Source organism: Dipteris shenzhenensis, chromosome 3, assembly GCF_047967505.1.
Source record: "Dipteris shenzhenensis isolate YYH24624 ecotype China chromosome 3, Dip_SZ_1.0, whole genome shotgun sequence".
Lineage (NCBI taxonomy): Eukaryota > Viridiplantae > Streptophyta > Polypodiopsida > Gleicheniales > Dipteridaceae > Dipteris > Dipteris shenzhenensis.
In genome coordinates this window covers 2,862,475-2,884,967 of record NC_141598.1, presented here as the reverse complement: position 1 = coordinate 2,884,967, position 22,493 = coordinate 2,862,475, and the positions used below count along the sequence as shown (strand labels likewise).

The following is a 22,493-nucleotide window of genomic DNA, read 5'->3' as shown; positions in this document are numbered from 1 at the left end:
TCTCGCTCTCAACTTGCTGATTTTTGTGTGCAGCACTTCTCCTCCCATTTTTGGGCATGTGGACCTTCCTTCTCCGGAGGTTTTGTTAGCACGTCAGCTTCTTTTACAGCATGTCCATCCAAGTCTTTCTTAAGCTCAAGCTTTGGAATTGGAACTTTCCTTCACTGAGACGAAATTGTAATATGCACTTAGATCCTGTGGTAGATGGAAGTCTCCAGGATGGGATGGCCTCACTGTTGAATTCTTTCTTGCTTTCTGGGATAGTCTCAAATCCTCTCTATTGCAAATGGCTAATTCAACTTAGGAAAATCAGCAATGCCCCTATCATGGAAAAAGGGACTGGTAAAGCTCCTTTCTAAGAAGCGAGTTTCTGATTTTATCACCGATTAGAGACCAATCATGCTCATGCCAGTCATTTACAAAATCATAGCTAAAATGCTTGTTGACCGTATCAAAGGCTATATATGATGGGCTTCATCCTTCTCAATATGGTTTTGTTCCTCGTAGGCATATCATGGACAATATTGCCAATGCTTATGTTGGGATTGAATATGCCAAGTACACGCAGCAAGATGTTTTGCTCTTATAGATTGACATTGCCAAAGCTTTTGACACAGTTCAATGGGAGTTCATCTCGCAAACAATGAGATCCTTGGGCTTTGGAATAAAAATGCAGCAGGTTATTTATTGGCTCTACAGGGATAGCAATGCTACTTGTATTCTTTCTGGAGACATTTTTGAAGAATGGATTCTTCGTAGTTTGGTTCATCAGGGCTGCCCCCTTAGTGCCTTACTGTATGCTATTGCTACTCATCCAATGCTACAATACATTGATCATCTAGTGGCTATAGATTCTCTCCATGGTTTGGAACTGGATGAAAATCACATCATGGTTGCTCAGGCCTATGCTGATGATTCTTTCTTTACTCCAAGGAATACTCAGCCTGATCTTTCTGCTTTGATGCAAGCCCTTTCAGTTTATGGTTTGGCAGTTGGCCTTCATATTAACTTTCAAAGTCTAAGCTGCTCCCATTGCATTTTAAAGACTAGCATAGTCTCTTATAGCTAGGGGAGATCATCCCACCCACTCAATTAGTTTGACACCTTGGTTATCCTTTGGGCTGGGGACTTACTCATCGATAGATTGGGTTCTAATCAAGCTCTGGAAAAAGCTTGAATATTGGAAATTGGCAACCTAGCCTTTACATGTTCGCCTCCAAATAGTGCAGTCCATCCTTGTGGTGTACATTCAATTTTATTTGCCCTTGATCATGTTCACCAAGGCAAATCTTGATTCCTTTATGTATGTCATCATGGAAATCTTTTGGCATTCCAAACAGGGCTGAAAAAGTCTCAGACTTCTTTCGGTGAATTTGTTCCCCTAAAATGCATGGAGGATTGAATATCACTAATATCCAGGTGCACATCATTGTTCACAAGGGGAAAATGTTGATGTGATTACTGAAAGGAGATCAACCCTGGGCTCTCATGATTCAATATGTGGTCACACATATCAGTACTCTTGCTTTTGGTCATTGGCAACCCACTCAGTGGAATTTCTTATTTGGGTGCATTGATGGCACTTTGCCTGGTTGCCCTATGGTCTCTAACTTGGTTTTTGACTAGAAGCATATTCTGTCTCACCTGGAATGGCATGGTTGATAGTCTCTGATGGGTAACTCTTTGCGGGCTAAAAGCATTCACTGGTCAAAAGTTTTTTAGCCTCCGCTTGCTTTAAAGGAACCTCACCGTTCTTACTTTATTTTTTTTAAAGGAATCAATATTGTTGTTGATGTTATTCATGATGATGGCTCTATGCTTCCCTTTTCTCTGGCCACCACACAGTATGGTTTAGGTTCTCATTATCATACTTTATGGCAGCAAATCACTTGTATGCTTTCCCCTTTGGTTCCAATTCCACCTTTAGAACTCCAAGATCGATTAGAGGATTGGACATTGACTTCCCTTGGGTCCTCCTCTCGTCCTTTGAGGCTATATTAGATTACTGTGCTTGCATTATACAAAATCCTTTTGCCTCAACCCTGGGTTTTGAAAAGGGGTAATTCTATTTGGTGAATGCATCGGCCAATTAAGTGGAGTGCAGAAACTTTGGGCATACAAGATTCCACTTCGGCAACAAGTTTTTATGGTGAGTGATATTGGGAATTTTTCCATCTGGACAGTTGCTGGCCCATAGGCACATTGCTCCTGCTTTATGTCATCGGTGTCTAATTTCTCAGGAGACTGTGCCTCATTTATTCTGGCATCGCCCGTCTTCTCAACAATTTCTGGATTCGCTTTGATAGAGACTACGAGCGAGATTCTTGACTCATCTCTTTGGGAAATTTCTTTGGCTCTTTGGTTTTCATCCTCAGCGACCAGAGTTTCATCTTTTCTTTGTTTGGGCTCGTTATTGGGCACTTTGGACTTTATGGATAGACTGCAATTGTAAAGTCTTCAGTGATCCCAATTTTTCTTTATTTGCTTTCTTTAAGCATTCTCTACAGCAATCTTTGCTTGCAGACTCGCCAAATAGATCAAGATGTATATTTGGCTTATAATGAGATCTTCAGTTGATGTATTTTCAAGTGCCCTTTTTCTGAGGTGACTATTCTTCTAATATAATCAATCAAAGCTTTCACTTTAAAAAACAAGATGAATTACATTCAATAGGCCTGCTGAGATGGAATATCTATGTTTGTATAAATGAGTGAATGGTCTGTCCAGTAAATGAAGTTTGTATCGCGTATGTTGTGATCTTGTGGTTTATTTGTCCAAATATGATCTATAGTAGAACCTTGAATTGTAGTTGGTTGGTTGATTAATTGTGTCATGTTCCACTTGTAAATCAATGTGGAGAGTTCTTTTGTTCTATTGTTTGAATTGTGGTAGTTGATGTTGAAGTCTCCGATAATTATTTAATTTGTGGATGTTTGTATATCAGTTAGTAGTATTTGAAGGCATGAGTTAAGTGTTGTAGTTGATGTTGAAGGGGAATTGTATACATTGATGATAGCAATTTCTTCATTTTTTTAAGTTCAGAAATTTGTTAGTAGGCATTCACAATTTTCTTTTTGGATATATTGTTCTCTTATCAAATGGATGTCTTTTTTGTAACATGTTGCAATTCCAATGCCATTTGTGCCCCCGACACCCCGCGCACCCACGCCTCCAACCCGGCGCCGCCGCGCCCCTGTCCCACGGTGGCGCCCCGAGCTCCCCCCCAATCCCCCCGTGCACGCATGCCCCCCCCCCCTTCCCTCATCCCCCCTTGTGCGCATCCTCCCCCCCTTCCCCCCTTGCACCCATGCCCCCCCCTTCCCTCATCCCCCCTTGTGGCGCATCCTCCCCACCATCCCCCCTTGCACCCATGCGCCCCCCCCACCCGCCCATCCCACTTGTGCGCATGCGCCCCCCCCTTGCGCGCATGTCGCGTATCCCCCATTGCGCCCCCCCCCTTTACAAAATAAGACAATACTTATTTCTCACGGTTATTTGTCGTGGTGCAGTCACACCAGCGCTAATACACCGGATCCCATCAGAACTCCGCAGTTAAGCGCGCTTGGGCCAGAACAATACTGGGATGGGTGACCTCCCGGATATTTTGCCTATACACTATTGTCCTATGATTGTCCTCTTTAGCGCCTTTCATTTGGTCATACTTCTTGCCCAATCATCTCTATTCCATATGTTGTTAGCAGTTCTTTTAGTGCCGTAATATTCCTAGCATGTTTAGCTCTCTTTTCCCACAACATTGTTGTTATATTTCATGTGTATAAGCTCTCTTAACAAATCCACATGCTCCAAGTGCATAACATAGCACGTAAGAGCCGTTGTGTATTCTTGAATATTCTCTGAACAATCATGAGAAGTACATATTTTCTTGTCATTACCAACCACACGTGCAAAATCCATGAGGGTATCATCAAGTAAAGCATCTAGCTGATCATCAACCACACTATCACTGCCATCCAGCTCAACATGCATACTGGTGTTTTCATTCTCTTTCGAAGAGATCAATGCTAACATATCATCCAGTGCATCATCAAGAATGCAATCCAGCTCATCCTCTAGATCACCATCATCCTATAAATAATGAATCTTAACCTCATCATACACATCATAGTCTACATGCACACAATCAACACTTGCTGGTCCGACCCAAACTAAGTGTTTTAACTGTAGGTCTTTCACTTTATCATTAGTAATAGCCACTTCAACTTCATCACTATCATACATGATTGAGCTCTCATCTTCACTGCTAGTTTCACCTCTCTCTTCCTCACTTGCTGAACCTGAAACCTTAGCCTCTTCGGTATGCACAATCACAATGTCAACCACGAACTGATTGCATTTAGCCATCATATGCACATCGTTACCACACAACACTGGAGCATGATCAAATGGTAAAAGGTCTTATTTAATAGCATGTTATGAGTGTTAAACTGCATGTGAGTGAAGGGAGTTGCTATGCAATTCTTGAAAACAAAGTATTGATGCATTTAGAAGGCTTTTGTCATTAATTATATCTTGAAAGTGTGATTTTAGAGCTCTAGTATTGAGTGATTGCAAAGTTTTAAGTTTGTTATTATGGTTGGAGAAGTCTATTTGTTTTGTTTTCCATAATCTTTGTTTTTTCAAGCACTCAATTTCTTTAAGAACATTGGGATCAACTTTGATGTGTTTGTTTTCAATTGGATTGATAATATACAATTTTTTTAGGGTTGCGTACAAGGGATAGGGCTATGTATGCAAGGCCATGAGATTTGATGGAGGAGGGATCAAATGCTAGGGAATCCATGGATAGGCCTTGAGAATGGCCGATTGTCCTTGCAGCAGCTAGCTGTATCGAAAATTGTGTTCGAGATACTGTATTCAAGTGGTGTTTACCGATTTGGAATTTGCGAGTGATTGGATGTATTGGTGTCCAAGTGGAATGGATTTTGTTGTTGTAAATATGCTTGTTGTTGAGACATGCCATTTTGCCGATGTTGTTGTTGTTGAAAAGGACCCAAAGAACATGTGGTTCTTTATTTTCACTTGAGTCTTTGAATATGCCATTTGTGCCGTTGACCAATCCATCTAAAATGTCCAAATTTCCAGAGCATATTTCCACTATCATTCGAGGCTTCAAGTGCAGTAATTTGTGCAAGCCATGAGTGGTTTTTGGGTCTGCTAGTATTGCTACTTTTTTGCTACATGTTTTGTGTTTTTTGTCAATTGCTCGAATGATGTATGGGCTTGTTGTTAGCAATTCAAATACTTCTTTGTTCTTGTGAATGTATTTTGCTACATTCATGTAGAAAAGGTAAGGTATGTCTTGTTTGTTCATAGGCTTACGAAAGTAATTTTTTGTTTATATATGCTATGTCATTGACAGTGTGTTCTCCTACTCTTATTTTATTAAAGACTTGTATAAATTCTTGATTTGATTGATGCATAGGTGTGGTTAGCTCATAGAGGAGTAGATTTTCCTCCTAATAGGTAGAAATTTTTGAATTGTTTACTAATTTTTCCAAAAAAATCCGTGAATCTCTTGTGGGGCTAGCTTGGCAAAGGTCTCCACACAATAGTATGTCTACTCCTCCAAATGGTAGCATGTGGTTGTGTTTGATCTCCCTAAGCCGCATATCTGCTACGACTAGTGCACTATGTCCGATTAGAAAGATTTCGTCGAAGACCACTAGTTGGAGGTCTTTGTAAAGTTGCGATAGTTCTTGGAGCTTCTCTGCTAAAAGACTTGTGTAATGGGATGCCATTAGAGGAAAATGGAGAGCTGAGTGAATAGTTGTTCCTCCAATATTGAAGTCTACCTTCCCAGTGTATGCAAGCAACAAAAATTTTGGCAAATCAACGTTGGTAGTTTGTTTGTGTGAGTAAAACCTTAGAAGTGGCGCTAGTAATGTGAAGGTTTTTCATGTACCTGCGTTGCTGATGAGAAAGAGATGAATATTTTTTTGTGGTTCCACTCTCTTTTGTAACACGATGTCATTCAAAACTTAACATTGTTGGTCCTTCAACTTTCTCAATGTGCTGTAATGCTCATTTTGTGGTAATAGTTTATATGCTAATAGCAATGATTTGGGTGTTGTGTTTTCTTTTTTTTCATTGGCATATCAATGACAATGTTGTACAAATTCAATTTTTTGTCCTAGGATTGTTTTGAGCTTGTTGTAGTACTAGAAACATCTGCACAATTATGTGAAAGCGATTTACTAATTTTGTTAAAATGTGCCTTATTTTGTCTATGATTTCTTTATTGTCGTTGTATTTGTCATGCCAAGTAGCACTTAAGTCATCAAGATTTGGTTCAACTACTTGATATGGTAGGAACAAAGTGCTTAGCTCTCTGTAGTGCTTTTCTGGATTAGTGTTTGCGTTGTAGTTGTTGAAGCGTATAACCCTTTCCTTCTTGCGTTTTTTTGGCGATGTTGTTGAGAGGGTGTATTGACTTGCAACGCTTGCTAGGCAAATGTGTTGTATATTTATGGGGCATTTCAAATATTTAGTAATGATGTCGTCAAAGAAAATATTTGTGATGTCTGGGTCTAGTTGCTCTAGTTGTTTTCGTCGCTTCAATAACAACGTACGTTTTTTAGGTGGACTTGTATTGATGTATTGGAAGCATCTAGATGATGTTGAAAGAGGTAGTGATAAAGATTGGAAGCTTACATGTTGAGTATACAAAATTGCATTGCCTATACACCTGATGTGTTCATTGGGTTGTGCGTTTTCTGCATGCTTTGTAACATAGCTGCTTGAACTGCTTCTGTAGTCTCTTTATCTACTTTTGTCATGTATGATGTGTAGTATGCAATAGCCCCATGTGGATTTAGTATAAATTGTACATCAGTGTTTGCTCCCCATAAATTAGACAACATTGGATTGAAGTTATTTGTATATATGTCTTTAGGATCCCTTTTAAAGAATATAGTGGGTTGTGAAATAGAAGAACGAAGACTTTCAATGTATGCGTGTTCTGGTAATTTAATAGCTATTAAGAAGGAAGAGTAGTCTAGTGTCAATGTTGCATCTTCTAGTAGCAATGACTTGATTGTCTTCATGTTTTTCTTTAAAGTTGTGTTATTTGAATCAAGATCTAATGGATGTAGAATTTTTGTTGCACTCATTGGAGGTCTCGGGAGACCAAATCTGCATTGCTTTTGTCTTTTCTAGCAAGCTTTGTGATGCTTATGTATTTGAATATCTTTATGTGCACATGGAAACAAAGATATGTTTGTAGTTATGTTTCTATCGAGGAAAGCTTCAATTTCTTCATTTGGTGAAATTCCATTGGTGCACTATCGATCCACAGGAGGCCATGATCGTATTGGCTTCCCCTATTTTGAAACTCTGTGACAAAGAAGAAGTCATTCATTTTCCCAAGAATGGAGGGATCATTTCGAAGCAATGTTTTAAGAGCTTGAAATTTATGGACATAATATCTTGATGTAGTAACTGGATCCAAGCGTATGAGGTTTCTAATCTTGTTGTTTGAATTGCTTTGGCTTGCAGTACATGAATTTGGGTTTAGTTTCTTAAGGCAATCTATAAGTGGGTTCCAAAGTTTTTCTGCAGATGATAATGTGATGAAAAAATTTGCGGCTCCCAATTGTCTGACCATTGTAAAAAGATTTTTTTTGAGATAGCATTTGTAGTCTAATGATGTTTGAAGGTGTGCGACATCGCGATAACCTATATTCGATTGCAATAGTTTCTCAATGTTAGTATCTACTATTGCATCCTTTGCTTGAAGTGACCTCCCTTGTGGTTGGCCTTTGCGCATGCGCACCCAAGAGGAAGAAAGTATTTGTTTGACAAGGATTTTCATTGTTTTGAAGAAAATATTATCTATTGATGGTGCAAAGCATCTGTCTACATTCATTAATTCCCATTTTTCTATGGTTTGATATGACGTATGTTCTACCCATGTTCTGGAACATGGTATGCTCGAGCCGTGCCAAAGAATAAATTTGGATATGCGAGCTCTTCACAAAATTTGTCTTTAAACATGCCTAGTGGCAAGAAACCTTCAGATGGAGCAATAGGAATTGTTTGGTTTTCATAGTCAACAACTTGTTGACTACTGTAGATGCCGTGAACGAAAGTGTCGATTAGAAGCTCATCCTCAACGATGTTGTCGGAATTGAATTCTATTTGTTCATTCATTGCTTGTACTCTTTGAATATATTTTATATGTTGTTTGCAAAGATTGTTTATGGATACATTGTATTGTTTGTATAGTGGTGTATCCAATAATTCTCTTAGGGCAAGTGTTGTAAATGTTGGACGAACAATACCACTCATGTAGCTATGGTGATACACTAACTTTCTTTTGATTGCTACCGCACTTGTGTCATTTTTGTCCAAAAAACGTGGTAGAATTTGTTGTGCTCTCCCAACATCAGCAAAAACATTCACAACACTTCCATGAAGGCCGAATTGTCCTTCATATGTTAATTCTCTTATTTGTGCAAATGGTATTCTAATAGCAACTAAGTGTGCTTCAATAGCATTTAGTTTTCTTGTGAAAGTTTTCAGGTCAACCATTTTCATATTCTTGTTAGAAAGCATGGGTATTTTGTCATTCTTGATGTCTTTGTAGCATAGAGTACATAGAAAAGATTTACTTGATTGAGGTGTTGATTCATGAATTTCATTAGCTACAAGGAAAATAGCCATGTCCTCTTTTAGTTTTTGTAATTTTGCTCAAAATGTTAATGTCCCGCAACAAATGCAAGCAAAACTGGGAGTATTGAGGATCTTCTTTGTATATTTTTGGACATGAGATATTGTTGTTCTTTTTCTCTTTAAGTGTTTTAACTTGTTCTAAAGTAGGCTCTATTGTTGTATTATTTTGTTCAAGTGGAAGATTTTGTTGTAGGATTACTCTTCTCATCTTGTATATTTTGTTCAAAGTGCTTTGCATTGTATAATTTGTTTGGGAAGAACATTGAAGAAAGACAAATGCTATGTCTTTTGCTAGAGAACTTGGAAATTGTTGAATGAGGTTATGCAAACAGAGATCATCATCTTTACTCCATCTGTTGTAAGCACGCTTACCTTGTAATTGTTTCAATGGAGTGATTGTGCAAGGAGAAGTTGATTCATCGAGCAATAATTCTTTGACATCACTTTGTATCTCATTGCCTATTGCTATCTTTCTCAACAATTTACTTTTGTTAAAAACTACCAAAAGGAAAGAGGACTTGCAAATAGCATGGAATCGTTGGAGAATGTCTACCACCAGGGCACGAGAACTAGAAGAGTTTTCTACTAAATGTTGGATTGTCTTTATAGACACTGTTGTTGTTTGTGCAATATTTGCAAATGTATGCCATGGATTGTTTGTCATCTCAAATGTAGCAAGGATGTTTCAAATAGAATTGTTACAAATTGTTGGTATCTTATGGCAGGGAAAAACTCAAGAATACAAAGAAGAGTACTTGAGTTGAGAGGGTTTTTATCATGAAGTATTGATTTTGCGTGAATTTGTTTGCTTGAAGTACTTCTTCTATGTTACTGTATTCATTGTGGTGTTTGTAAAATATGATGTCTTTGTGAAGTAGAGGATCTCGACTAACACGCATGACTTGCAAATGAACTCAAGTAAGTCTGCATTGATGTTGGTGAAGTGCATAACGCCAAATACCTGCATTTGGGCAAAGATTGGTGTAATTGAATTTAAACATCATTGTGGCTAAATTAAATTGCATGTGGAAAAATTACCAATGTGCCATATTCTAGTCTTGCAACCTGGGTAACAAAATCTTGTTTCAAACCATCTTTGATTGAACCATTGAGCAACTCTACTAAAATGGTGGTCAAAGATGCAAATTGTCCCTTTTGCCTTCAAGAATGACACATTCTTGAGTACATACATAACAACACCTTCTTCATTAAACTCTTGGACTAGCTGGGTGAGGGTGCTTTTTCGTTCTTTGACAAAAGATAGCTATAACAACAAACAAGGAAACATATACAAAAGTCAAGCAATTTTTTAGGTGACACAAAAGACTATGGTATTAACCAATTAGCATGAAAACTTGCCACTACTCTATCTTCGTCTCGAGGACCATCTGTAACTATGATTTCATCTGCCATTCCTTCATCACTTGCAACCTTTATTATGACAATTGCAATAGTTCCCATAACATTGGAAACACTCAACTTTCCAAAGTTTATATTTTCAGATGCCCAAGGAACATATGTGCAAAGTGAATGATCCGGTAATAATCAAAGATTTCCCTCAAAAGGTTCTCCCTTAATGGTGCAAGTTGTTGCATCAACAAGTAGAGAGAATTTTGATGTTCCTCCTTCTGTCGGTCCTTTCGCAACTACACTTGCCCCTTCTACTCTATAAAATTCTCCAATTTGTAAAAATTTTACAAATTGATGTATATAAGTTGAAAGAATGAGCAAAGTTACACTATGCGAACAATATTTGTCTGTGAAGTTGCCTTTCAAGAATGTAGGATATTTGGGGTTTACAACTTTGTAATAAGTACCATACTTGCAAAGTAGTTTGCCCTCAAAAGCAAATCTATGTGGTGTACAATCTGATAGGTGGCTTATCCCTAGGGATACTAGAGAATTCCCCCCCTCCCACAAAGTTGTCTTTGGATGCAATTATGGCTTTGGCATTGGATGGGCAGCTATGTGGTGAAAATTGCATGTTCTTGAAATCATTAACTCCATTGTATGAGTTCACTTCGTCATTATCTTCTTTTGAGAGTAGATGTTTACTCGTTGTCTCAATAAAAATAGAAGTTTAAGTAAGATGAAAGATGTCTAAAATGAATATTATGACAAAATTCTAAAGTAAAATCTATAACTTAAGAAAATCATATCCATTTGACTTATGCATTCAATAGTACAATCTTAGATAAACATTTTATATATTAAAAAGTACTTGAATTCTCATGTTGTAAATACATAAGAAAATAACATACTTTATTCAAAATTGCTCTTTGTTCAACCTTTGTAGTTTATTTCCAACCATAGAATTATATTAAAAATGTATAATTCTAAAGGCATTAAATCAACAATTACACAATAAATAATATTACAAATTTTGTAAAGTTAAATTGTTTGTACTGCAACAATCAAATTTCAATGAAATAATGACATTTCAAAGTTTATCTCCCAGCTAATCGGGGTCAATGTTTATAACTTCACTTCCAACTTTTCTTCGTGGGGATTTGTTTCTAAGAGGGGGTTCCACATGTGTAGATTTACGTGAGCATCGCACATAAGTAGTGATTGTAGATTTAAAACTAACGTACTTCGGATTATGTCGTACAAGCTTCTTCACTGGATTCAAAAAAAAGTGAAAACTAATTAAAATAAGTAATTCAAATGACAAATGCAAAAAGTCAAAGAGAAAGGGTTACCTTGGGCATATGCCTCTTGAGCCACCTCTTGAAAAGAAGTTTTCAATGAACGTCATGGTGTTTTCCTAATTGGAGAATTCTTCAAAAGGTTTTCCTTAGGCGGCCAGAAGAAGCAAGCAACATTAAATTTGCATTTAGAGAGGGGGGGACGATGTCTTCTCAACATAAGAACATGCACTGTTGCAAATGAAAATGAAAGTAAAAATAAATTTTAAAAATACAAGCCTAAGATAACTCTATTACAGATATGCAAAATGAAAGATAGTAGCAAACTAGAAAAATATATTTTCTACATTGTACATTGGCGGCATATTCAATGCAAAATGTGTTGCGCTGGAATAGTAGAACACACGTTCCAACTGAATGTTCATTGTTCTCATAGATTTCTTTCGTAAAGAATTACCCATAGTTCTAACGACTTTAATATGAGACCACGATAACTTTAACGCAAGGGGGGGTAAAATATGTCATTCAAGATCAAACTGGGTGGTACATGCGTTATTAAACACCAAACCAATGGTGTGGTCCTCTGATCTTACCACAAGGTACTTCTCCTATCTGCTGGCTATCTCTAGACTCGAGCCCGAGAAAAGAGGTCAAGCAGAGCAATGATGTGTTTTGGAGGCAGGGTCGCATGCAAAATGACAACGCAAGAGATAAGAGTAGGGGAAGGAATGTAGAGTAGAGGCGGACTGTAGTGGCTATGCAAAAAGATGCAGAGGGGGAGAAAAGAGGTAGAGTAGAGGCGGACTGTAGTGATGTAGAAGGGGAGAAAAGATGTCAAGCAGAGTGGTGTTTTTTACAAAATACACTGCAATGGGCAGATCACTCATAGTCAACTGAGGCTAGAGAAGAAGACGAGGTCTATCAAGCAGATTTACTCACTGTCAAGTGAAAAAGTACCACGCAGGTGTTCAGAGAAATTTTCGCTAATGTAAACGACAGAGAGAAGCATGCAAACCTGCAGATTGCGCTGGGGGAAAACTGAATACTACACACATGTAGATGCAACCTCACCACCAACATTGGCCTCCGTCATTTTAAACAGAAAATTTAGTTTCATCTTACCGTCAACGATGTTCTTGCCCTTCATTTGTTGCTCCATGTCTTGGACAATCGCCATTTCTTTAGAAGGAGGGCTAGGAGAGTCCTGATAGTCTGGGCATGCTTTGGCAAGACCTGCCAAAAGAAAGCCTATTAGATTGCGTCGACCTACGAAAAAAACATTGTGTTTATAACAAATCAGATTGACTATACGGCTCACGAAGACGGAAGAAAAGAAAAACATTGGAAGACAATCAAAACTATAGACCTTTAGCAAAATTCCCGCTATCAGTTTCCATAAATTCGGCAGAAGCATCCATAGCAGCTATAGCAGGATTAGGTAGAAGTGCACATACCTTCCGTCCAAGGAGCACTTATATAGCCAGGAAGAACCACCACACAAGCAAGACACAGAATTCGAGAGACTCAAACGAATATCTCCAATTTATGGACGAACAACCAAAACCAGTCGAAAACCCTCACCAATCCTTAGATTTTCCAGCCTCCAAATCTAATGCTCAAATTCGGCACAACCATGCACAAAATCCTTTGTGAGCAAAGATGAATCCGTCCATTACAAGGTTTATATCGTTTTGAATATCCTGCAAGTCGTAACTGTGAAGGACCGATGAACCTACACAAAGACTTCATCGTGGCCACGCAGCGCAGTAGTCGACTTGCAACGTGGGCTCATAATTATTTCCATTCGCAATCATTCATGTAGGCATTTATAACGGAGGGCTTGGAAGAACGAAGTAGGCTCTTAACAATAACAAACGATAAGTGGAGGAATGGAACTACGAACCAATTACGACGTGCGGGACCGGAGGCTATTGCGTAACCTGTATTCTCTTATTTCCGCCGCTATGTGATTTTGAGGAAGGAGGAAACTACGAACGAAAATTAGCAATGCATGCAATCCCATCCAATGCCAGCTTGCCAAGTGGACAGTCAGGAAATTTCTATTTTGTAATTTCCAAAAAAGTGTATTTTCTGTTTTCACGTTTTCGAGAGAGTGCTATGTCTCCCCTAATCTTTTCACTAATTCTAATACCAAAATTTTGATGTAGAAAAGATTACAAGCAGTAATTCTAATATCATCAAAAGAAGAACGCAGAATGTAGCTTACCACAGCCACCCGCCTTGGCTCCACGTCAGCACAGTCGCTGGTAGCTTCTGGGATATCCCTTCCCTCATCTCTGAATCTCAAACCGCCGTAACGGCACTCGTCTTTGTTTCCAACAACAATGGCGGCTTTTCCTCCACTTCTGCGATCTACCCTCCCATTCTCATGCTCATGCTCATGCTCTTCCAGTGGTAGAATCCTGTTGCCAAGTTGAAATTACATCGTTTGTCCAATAAGCGGCTGTTGCCAAGTTGAAATTACATCGTTTGTCCAATAAGCGGTTTTCAACACATTTTCTGGGGGAAAAAAACGTGGTTTTGAACACAAAGCATTGAGATTGAAGGTGTCGATTTCTGGGTCGGTTATCGTGTAAGAAATATAGTTTTTTAGTTCATATCAAAGGTTGCTCGCTCCTCAGCAAACGTGGATCCACTCATTCGTTGATACGCTTTTCCAAACAAATGGCAGGCCTTAGTTCAATCAGTCTGTAGATGCTTGTGTCTCATACCGAGGTTGGAGACTATTTTGTCCGACTTTTAAATCTATATTGCGGACACGAATCTGAGAAGTATTACTCCCGTAGGTATCCAAGCACGCAGATTGAGGGGACAAAGAGGCATAATTGAGCATCGACTGCACTGCGATAGACTCGTTTCAAGGACGCGTTGCCTGCAATCTGTACCGAAGCAGAAGTTCCGTTTGAGAATAATAGCGGCCGACCATCCCTCTCCTGAAGCTAGCTCTCCTTCAGCTGCATACACAAGCTGTGGAACGTTGGAGAGAAGAGGAGAACAAAAGGTTGGATTACAGAAGTGGGAGAAGGTAGGTTGTAAGGCGATCACAATTGTGGCAAGCGTCTTACTGGGAGCGCATGTGTTGGCTTCTCCTTCCAGTCATGCCGTTGACGCCCTGAAAACATGCGCTTGTCTTTTGAAAGAATGCAGGTGGGCCCGTTGTTCTTTTGTAGAAAACTTTCGTAGAAAGTCATGCGCAATATACTCATAATGTGTGCAGATGACAGGTTATCTGTGTAAAAGTGTCAAACTGCACCATGAGTTTGTGTGCGTGCATTGAATCCGCAAGAGTTGAGGAAAATGTTGTCCGATCTGGGTAAATTTGGACTTTACATTGAAAATTAATTACGCATGTCGTTGCGTGTCAAATAACATTAACACGTGTTGTATAAAGATTCTGATCAAACATCATGACGTGCGCTACATTTTTCCTATGCCAATCAAGGGCAGGGTGACCACCGAGAGGTTGCATTCTTTTAATACACAATTTTAAAGATACATAAATTAGAAAAGGCACCCTTGCTTTCGCTATTTATTTGTAAAGTACACTTAAATTAAATGTTTGGAGGTAATGTGGGCTTTCAACAGGGCTAGAGTACAAATTGGTAAATCAGAGTTAAAGGCTTCTGAAAAAAAAATCTTGTAAAATTGAGTCTCATGAAGCTGGCTGTATGTTACTTGAAATAGTATTTTGTGCGTGTATGTATGTGCGTGAGTTGTGTGTGCACGAGCCGTGTGTTACACATTTTTATCTGTTTATTTATTTGTATTTCTTGTTAATATATTTGGATGAGAGTGTGAGAGAGAGATTTTATCAAATGACACAAGTTTGCCTTGAAAAACCAATGTAGTATATTGTCAACTAAACCATAAATAGACATATGATCAAATGCTACAGCTCTAATTAGCCATATCACGTGCATAGGGGCTGGATGGATGTAGGTATTGAACATTGCATTTGACCCCACTTATGCCCATATTTGCTGCAATGGGGCAGCACTCTCATCTTCAACCATTATGATGTTCTTCCTTGATGTTCTTCCATATGCCTGTTTTCATTTATATATGATAAGATTTTTGCCATTTGTGAACTTTTACACCATGAGGTAGAACTAAGCACATTGTGTTACTCCAGAGGAAGGTTTAGAGTGGGTACTGTCACTGGGGGATGTGGTGCTTGGTTTCCATATCCTTGATGTGAATCCATGGTACCATGGGAGAAGGCTAAGTGTGCAAAGGACTTCATTGTAGGTGGTCTCCAAAGAGGAGAGGTGGATGCCATGGTATGTGGCTGTCCTCAAGGAGACTTGTCTGAAACCCATCATGTATCTTCTGGCAAATGGGAGTAAGGCCCCAGTACCTCCCCCACCATGACGCCTTGTCCTAGAGACTGAACTGCGCTTTCAAGCAATTTTGCTTGTCGTGAGGTGAGAGTGGGGTTCTGGCAGGAAGGGGAGTCGAGGGAGCTTCCACCATGATAGTCCCTTTTGCTGAATCTCACTGCAGAAAAAGCCCTCTCAACACAAATGAAGTGTCCAAAAGACAATTCGCTAGGCAGGGAACGAGGCAAAAACGAGGGGAAGGAAAGGTCTGTTCAGAGGGGATGCTTAGGGAGCAGAGTGGAGAGAGCAGCTCATCCAAGGAGGGGGAATAAGAGATGAAAGGGGAGGTGGAGGCAATGGGGGACTGTAGGAGGTGGCAGAAGGGAGGCTACATGAGGTGCGGGGGGTGGGGGCTGGGAGAGGGTGGCGAGGGGACAGCAAGAGAAGGGCAGAGGGAGCATTGGAGAGGAGAGGCAGGGTAGAAGGGAGGACAAGCAAAGAAGGCTGAGGGGAGTGGAGCTACGGGATAGGTGGCTAAAGAGTTGAGAGTTCCCTCCATTCGCACACAAATCTTCTGAACTCCCATGCTAAAGAATTGCAAACCTGAGGAGATGATGGTTCTTACCCTTACTGTGGAACCTGAGGAGATGATGGTTCTTACCCTTACTGTGGTGTAAAATGGTAGACTAGTCTTGCCATTAAATAATTGGGACATCACTCACATATATTTTGCGACTAACTAGCAGCGGACTGCAGTGGACAGCTTACACTCCCTCTCTTCAGAGAAGTATTTTGGATACTTTGTTGCTATTTCTACTTTCTGGAGGCATGGAAAGGTGCTTTCCCAAGTTTTTTTGTGTGGAGAAGATTAGTTGCACCTACAGCTTGGTCTAGCATATGGGAAGCCTGTAAAAGTGTGTATGTCTGATTCTTTTATGTTGGATGGGACATAAATCTCTTCACTCACTTCGAGGCTCTTTCATGCCAAGTCTTCATTAAATATGGCATCTTGAGAAAATATAAATTTTGGTTGAATGGACCATACAACCTATAGGCTAAACCTTGTTTACATTAGCATACTAGCATGAATTTTCTTGATTTTACATCAAGTGCTATGTGAAATTGTGCCATAATATCTGTTAGGGTTGGGGAAGGGGGATACCAAGCTACAATCGGTGCATGTGGACTGAGAGGATCAAGTTTGGGCTAGCTTCAGTCAGTTGATGTCTTTCTTACTTGAATTTTGATAGCCACAACTGAAACTGAAATTTGGAAATAGATGATTCGTACTGCATGAGAAGGTGAATCTGTAGGTACCTCGGTGGTCACACAAAGCTGCGAGGGGATACTACAAGTTATGTATGTATACTTGCCGTAGGTCATCCTGGGTGATCTAATGAGTCTTCTGCTATTTTTAACACAAGAAGTGGATGTAGTGAGTACTGATATAGCAGTAAATGATGATGGACATGCTAGCACAAGCTAGGGATCTAAGGAGAACCATTTGATGGGAATTGAGACCCCTTCCCCTCTTCCCAAATTTTTTGAAAGAAAAAAATGCACAAGCACAAATTTTTTATCACAACAAGCCAGCAATTCTGCCTTGTAAGGGATGGCAGAAGGTAACTCACTGAAGGCCTCTTTTATACTGCGGATGATAATATTTTTCAATGTCGCAACAAAAGCTAGAATGTGGAGAGAGAGAGAGATGCTTAAAAATGGAAGTCATTCCTATATAATGGCCAAAGTCCAATGTGGGGGAGAGAGTTTCTGGACTGTAGTTGCTAAGCTGTCCTTTTTTAACAGGGTGGAGTTAGCACGGTGCATCGCTGATCCTGCATGTGCAGCAAATATAGCTTGCTTGCAGGCTTGCAACGACCGGCCTGATGAGACACAGTGTCAGGTATTAACTTCGTTTCATTGCAGTCACAAAATTTAGCTTTTCCAATATCGCGCCTTTTTTCCCAAAACAATTATTTATTGCATGATGAAAAGCATGTGGGCTAAAGGCTCAAGTAATATTGTGGATTCGAACGTGTGTCATTTTCCTTTTTGTTGGGATCAGCAGTAAGGCACTTGTTGAGTTGTTATTGCATGATTATTAACAAGAAATACTGTGGTTTTAACTACGTGCAATCTGATGTTCCAAGGTGAGCCCTCCACTCCTGGATGGATACAGCATGATTGGGCAAGGCCCTTAGGGTATTTGTGGAGTACCAGCCACAGGCTGGAGTTTTTAGGGTCCATGCACTACTATGCACTCTGTTATTTAGTCTGGTTTACATTGTACTCAGGAGGGGTAATATGTACAAACTTCAAAGATTTTGAGTGTCATCTTTCTAAGGTGTTTGTTACCTCTCTTTGGTGCAAAAGGAGTCTGTTGGCGAGTGGAGCAGCTGGATTCTGCCTTTGTGCAATAGTCTTTTTAGTAATTTGGCGCTTTCTTTAAGAATATTGCCTTAATGACAATTTGAGTAGTTCCTGCACTGGTTGTATAATTTGCTGGATCACATTTAGCTGTATGGCCAATGGAAAATTCAAGCAGCACCTTAAACAGTTCAGGATATGTAATTTTTTATTGTGTTGACACTGTTTGCCAATGCTTGTCATAGTGTCTTGCTTCAGTGGAAGGAGTCCCTCTTGCAATAGCTGCCCGTGGGAGAGGCATTGTTTCAAGGATGAGGCTACATTAATGTTTGTTATATTGCTAGACCTTCCCTCAACAATTCTTGTCTCTTGGTTTTCAGGCATTCTGGTACCTGATTTGTGTTGCAGGTGACATTGCAATCCAATGTCAAGTAGTAATCTCTGTTCTCATGTATCATGTATGTATGATAATCTACCCTGATTTTTAGATCAGGCAGACGAGTAGAAAAAATTTGTGCAGGTATTTTCTTTTGAAGGGAAGGGGAAGGGGGGTACTTTCTCACAGGTATGCTCCTACATTGCATGAGTGTAGCCCCGTAAGGGCCACCCTTCTTGAGGGCACAAGGGGGTTACATCTAACTCTCATACAGCCCCCTAAGGAGAACACCCATAGGTTTAGCTACTTGGGATTTCCTGATACATGCACCCAAGGAGTACCCATAGATTCACTAGAGCTACTGTAGAACCCTTGAAAAACAGTACCCTGAGAACTTGAACCCAAGTTATCAGCACTGATAGCCCATGTTCATACCACCAGGTCACACCCTTGGAGGCAGCAAACTAAACTTAGGGTTCAGATAATGCTGCAACGGTGTGGATTTCTTCTACCTAATACTAATTTGGAAGATGCTTCTCACTAAGCATTGCCTACTAAAGTCATGTTCTTCCGCATAACCTTATACATTTGTATGTATCAAATTTACCTCTTACTCAAGAGGTGCTTCTTTCAAAGCTGGCTCTAGATTGTTTATCGAAGCAACATGCTCCATCACCTTTTCCAAGAAATTGATGTTTAGGAATGCCCATTGCCATATTTTGATTTCTCAATTGCCTCAATCTTTTGACCTTTACATGAGCATATCTCTTGTGCCTATTGCGAAAAGTGGCATCAGTTGATGTTTAGTTGAGATGGCATGAAAGTCTAGCACTGAAGCTAGCATTCTAAATAAGCGTAACCTTTTCCAAGAAATTGATGTTTAGGAACGCCCATTGCCATATTTTGATTTCTCAATTGCCTCAAACTTTTGACCTTTACATGAGCATATCTCTTGCGCCTATTGCGAAAAGTGGCATCAGTTATTGTTGAGATGGCACGAAAGTCTAGCACTAAAGCTAGCATTCTAAATAAGCATCATTTCACTAGTTTTTCAAATAGTAGATATTCTAGAGGGTGAGTATATTTAGAAGAAATATTGCATCAAGCTTGTAGAATTACTTCTACGTGTGAGAGACGGATACCCTTGCGAGATCTCTGATTTTAATTCATCTCACTCAAAGATGACTCTATTTTTATGTTTCATCCTTTGTCCCATTGACAAAAGATTATTGTTGAGTTTGGGAACATAAAGTACACCTTCCACCAAGAAAACCAGCCTGGTTCCATTCCGCTACTCTATGTAAGGTATCAAGCGAGTGTTGACAGACAAGTACACATTGAGTAGCGACAGACAAGCCAACATAGGAGCAAAGCAATGTAAGAGCAGCAGTAGAGCAAAGTAAGGCAAAGCAAGGGTGGCTCCCTTTGCATTTGTATGTTCACCAATAAGACTCTATGAACAGTTGTTTTTCTATGCATCTAGTGCTCTCAGCTCCATTATTCAATCCTCATCGCTTCAAGTATGTACTCCAAGAGCCTATCTTCATCTTGTCTGAGATCCGACGTGCAATCTATTGCTATTTTTGTCTACGTACCTACACGTTGATTACTTGATGTATGTTTCCAATTTTCCTCCAGTCTGGCGTGGTCTTCAATTTCTTGAGACCTCTTCTTGCAACACTATCTTGAATTGACAAGGGTATTGAAAAAGTAAGCCGTGTGATTTTGATCACGTTATCCACCATCTGATTTGATCATGTTATTCACCTAGGATACAGCAGCCAGTTGACAAAAATGTCATGAAGTTTTGGTGTTGGAAATACTATTACTTTGAAATCTCAAATGTTACCTCGTGAATTGCTTGAAGCCTTTAAGGTTCGCTACTGGATAGTTTGTTCATTCCTCTGCTTTTTTCAAAATCAAATTTTATGGGCAGGTACATGAGGTTTCTTTTATTGGTCTCTGTGACATGGAATTGTCTAGGGAAGTACCTTATGTTGTCATGATTATTCCATTGTACAGATTGGCTGTGGAGATCTTTTCGAGAATAGTGTGGTGGACCAATTTAATGATTGTGCTGTCTCAAAGAGAAACTGTGTTCCTCAAAAGGTTGACCAGGGTGATTTTCCAGTCCCACCACCAATGGCAGTTGTGGATAATTTCAGTACGCTAGATTTTAGTGGAAAGTGGTATATCAGCAGTGGTCTCAACCCAACATTTGATACTTTTGATTGCCAACTACACGAGTTCTCAGCTTCTCCAAACAAGCTTACAGGCAAGCTGTCATGGAGAATAAAAACGCCAGATGGGGGCTTTTTCACACGGTCTGCTGTTCAGAACTTTGTGCAGGATTCGAAGCAGCCTGGAATACTTTACAACCATAATAATGAGTTCTTACATTACCAAGATGACTGGTATGGCTGCACTGCTTTTTCTTTATAGATGCTCTCCACTTAGTTTTATATGCCTATAGGAGCTCCAATAATGGGAAGCTTGGAAGTTTTGATAGTGACTAGAGTCTCCGGTTTTGCTCTCTGTTATCTGCCCAGAACTTGTTCATCGAACTTTTTTGAAGTACCAATGACGAAGATCCCTTTCAATTTTCACAATAGGTTTTGGAAATAATTTATATTGTTTGGCTTCATGCTCTGACATGTGTGGTAATAATCTTTGTAATTTTTCTTAGGTACATTTTGTCAGCTAAGACAAAACAACAGCCCGATGATTACATATTTGTCTACTATAGAGGACGAAATGATGCTTGGGATGGATATGGAGGTGCAGTTGTGTACACCCGCAGCAAAACACTTCCTGCAAGTATTATTCCAGAACTTGCTGCAGCAGCAAAAAGGGCTGGGCTAGATTTTAAAACGTTCCGGACTACAGACAATACATGTGGGCCACAGCCCCCCCTCCTTGCAAGGATTGAGAGAAAGGTTGAAGAGGGAGAGCAGGCATTGGTGCAGGAGGTAAATGAAATTAAGGAAGAAGTATTTAAGGTTGGGAAAATTGAAATGACTTTATTAGATAGGCTGAAGGAAGGAGTGCAAGAACTAAAAAAGGATGAGGAATTATTTTTTCGAGAGCTAGGTGATGAAGAAAAAGCACTGCTTGGTGACCTAAAGATGGAGGCTGAAGAGGTTGAAAAACTGTTTGGAAAGGCAGTGCCCATCAGAAAACTGAGGTAAGGGTTGTGTTGGCTACTACGCATTCTTATTGTATTAGAGATTGAATTCATTTTTGTGCCTTCCTTCTAGATAATTTGTTCATAACTATAGGAGACTCTTTATTGCAATAAGCATTGATATTGCACTGGGCACTAATTGTGCTGTTTTCTCAGCAAAACTTCTACCTTTTTACTATGAATTTGAGTTTATGTGGAGGAATTTACCCCCCGAGAGTTTTGTGAACTTAATTGTACAGCTAGTGGAAGTTTCTTGGATCTTAGCATTACTCAATCTTCTTGAGGTTTAGAAGTTGATATCTATGATAAATGATAACAGCCTAACTATGCTATGATGAATATCATACAAATGCCTTACATTGACTAAAACATCTCTGATATGGCTGAATATGGAGCAATTAGTTCCCAATTCTATAGGTTCTCTCATCTTTGCACAAGTAAGAGTGAATTTCTCTCTCAATTTAGTAATTTAATCCCACTACTTCTCAGGAAGGGCTATAATACAAGAAAAGTAATGAGAAACTCCGCTCTATCCTACATTGTAGACTTAGTCATTATATCTTTGGAATTTCGGCTTTGGGTATGTTTTGAATCCTTGAACATAGAATCAAAATCCAAGGTGGGGAGCTTCATAGCCCATTTTCTTTTTAGTTCTTAGGTTTGTTCAATTTTTGGAGTTCGTCTACTCTTATGTATCTATTTACTTTAGTTTAGTTTAGTTTACTCTCTATGTGTGTGTGTGTGTGTGTGTAATTAGACTTTCACTAAAAAAAGTGTCTAATTAGAAAATAATGATAATAATATTTTCTTGTATGTACACCTCTTCTTCTTCTTCTTCTTCTTTCTTCTTGTTTTTTTGGTTAGGTTGTGCTAATGGTGGAAATTTG

The 22,493-nt window shown here is 39.4% G+C and overlaps 1 protein-coding gene across 1 annotated transcript; it reads left to right on the top strand.

Annotated features, from left to right (window-relative positions):
- Window positions 1-13,534: 13,534 nt before the first annotated feature.
- On the top strand, window positions 13,535-21,811 carry NPQ1 (non-photochemical quenching 1). The gene is made up of 5 exons (XM_087373000.1): window positions 13,535-13,754; window positions 14,147-14,507; window positions 17,486-17,582; window positions 20,445-20,836; window positions 21,109-21,811. Exons 1-5 carry the CDS (start codon window positions 13,685-13,687, stop codon window positions 21,608-21,610), a joined length of 1,422 nt encoding a protein of 473 aa, XP_087229126.1. The 5' UTR covers window positions 13,535-13,684; the 3' UTR covers window positions 21,611-21,811.
- Window positions 21,812-22,493: the final 682 nt, after the last annotated feature.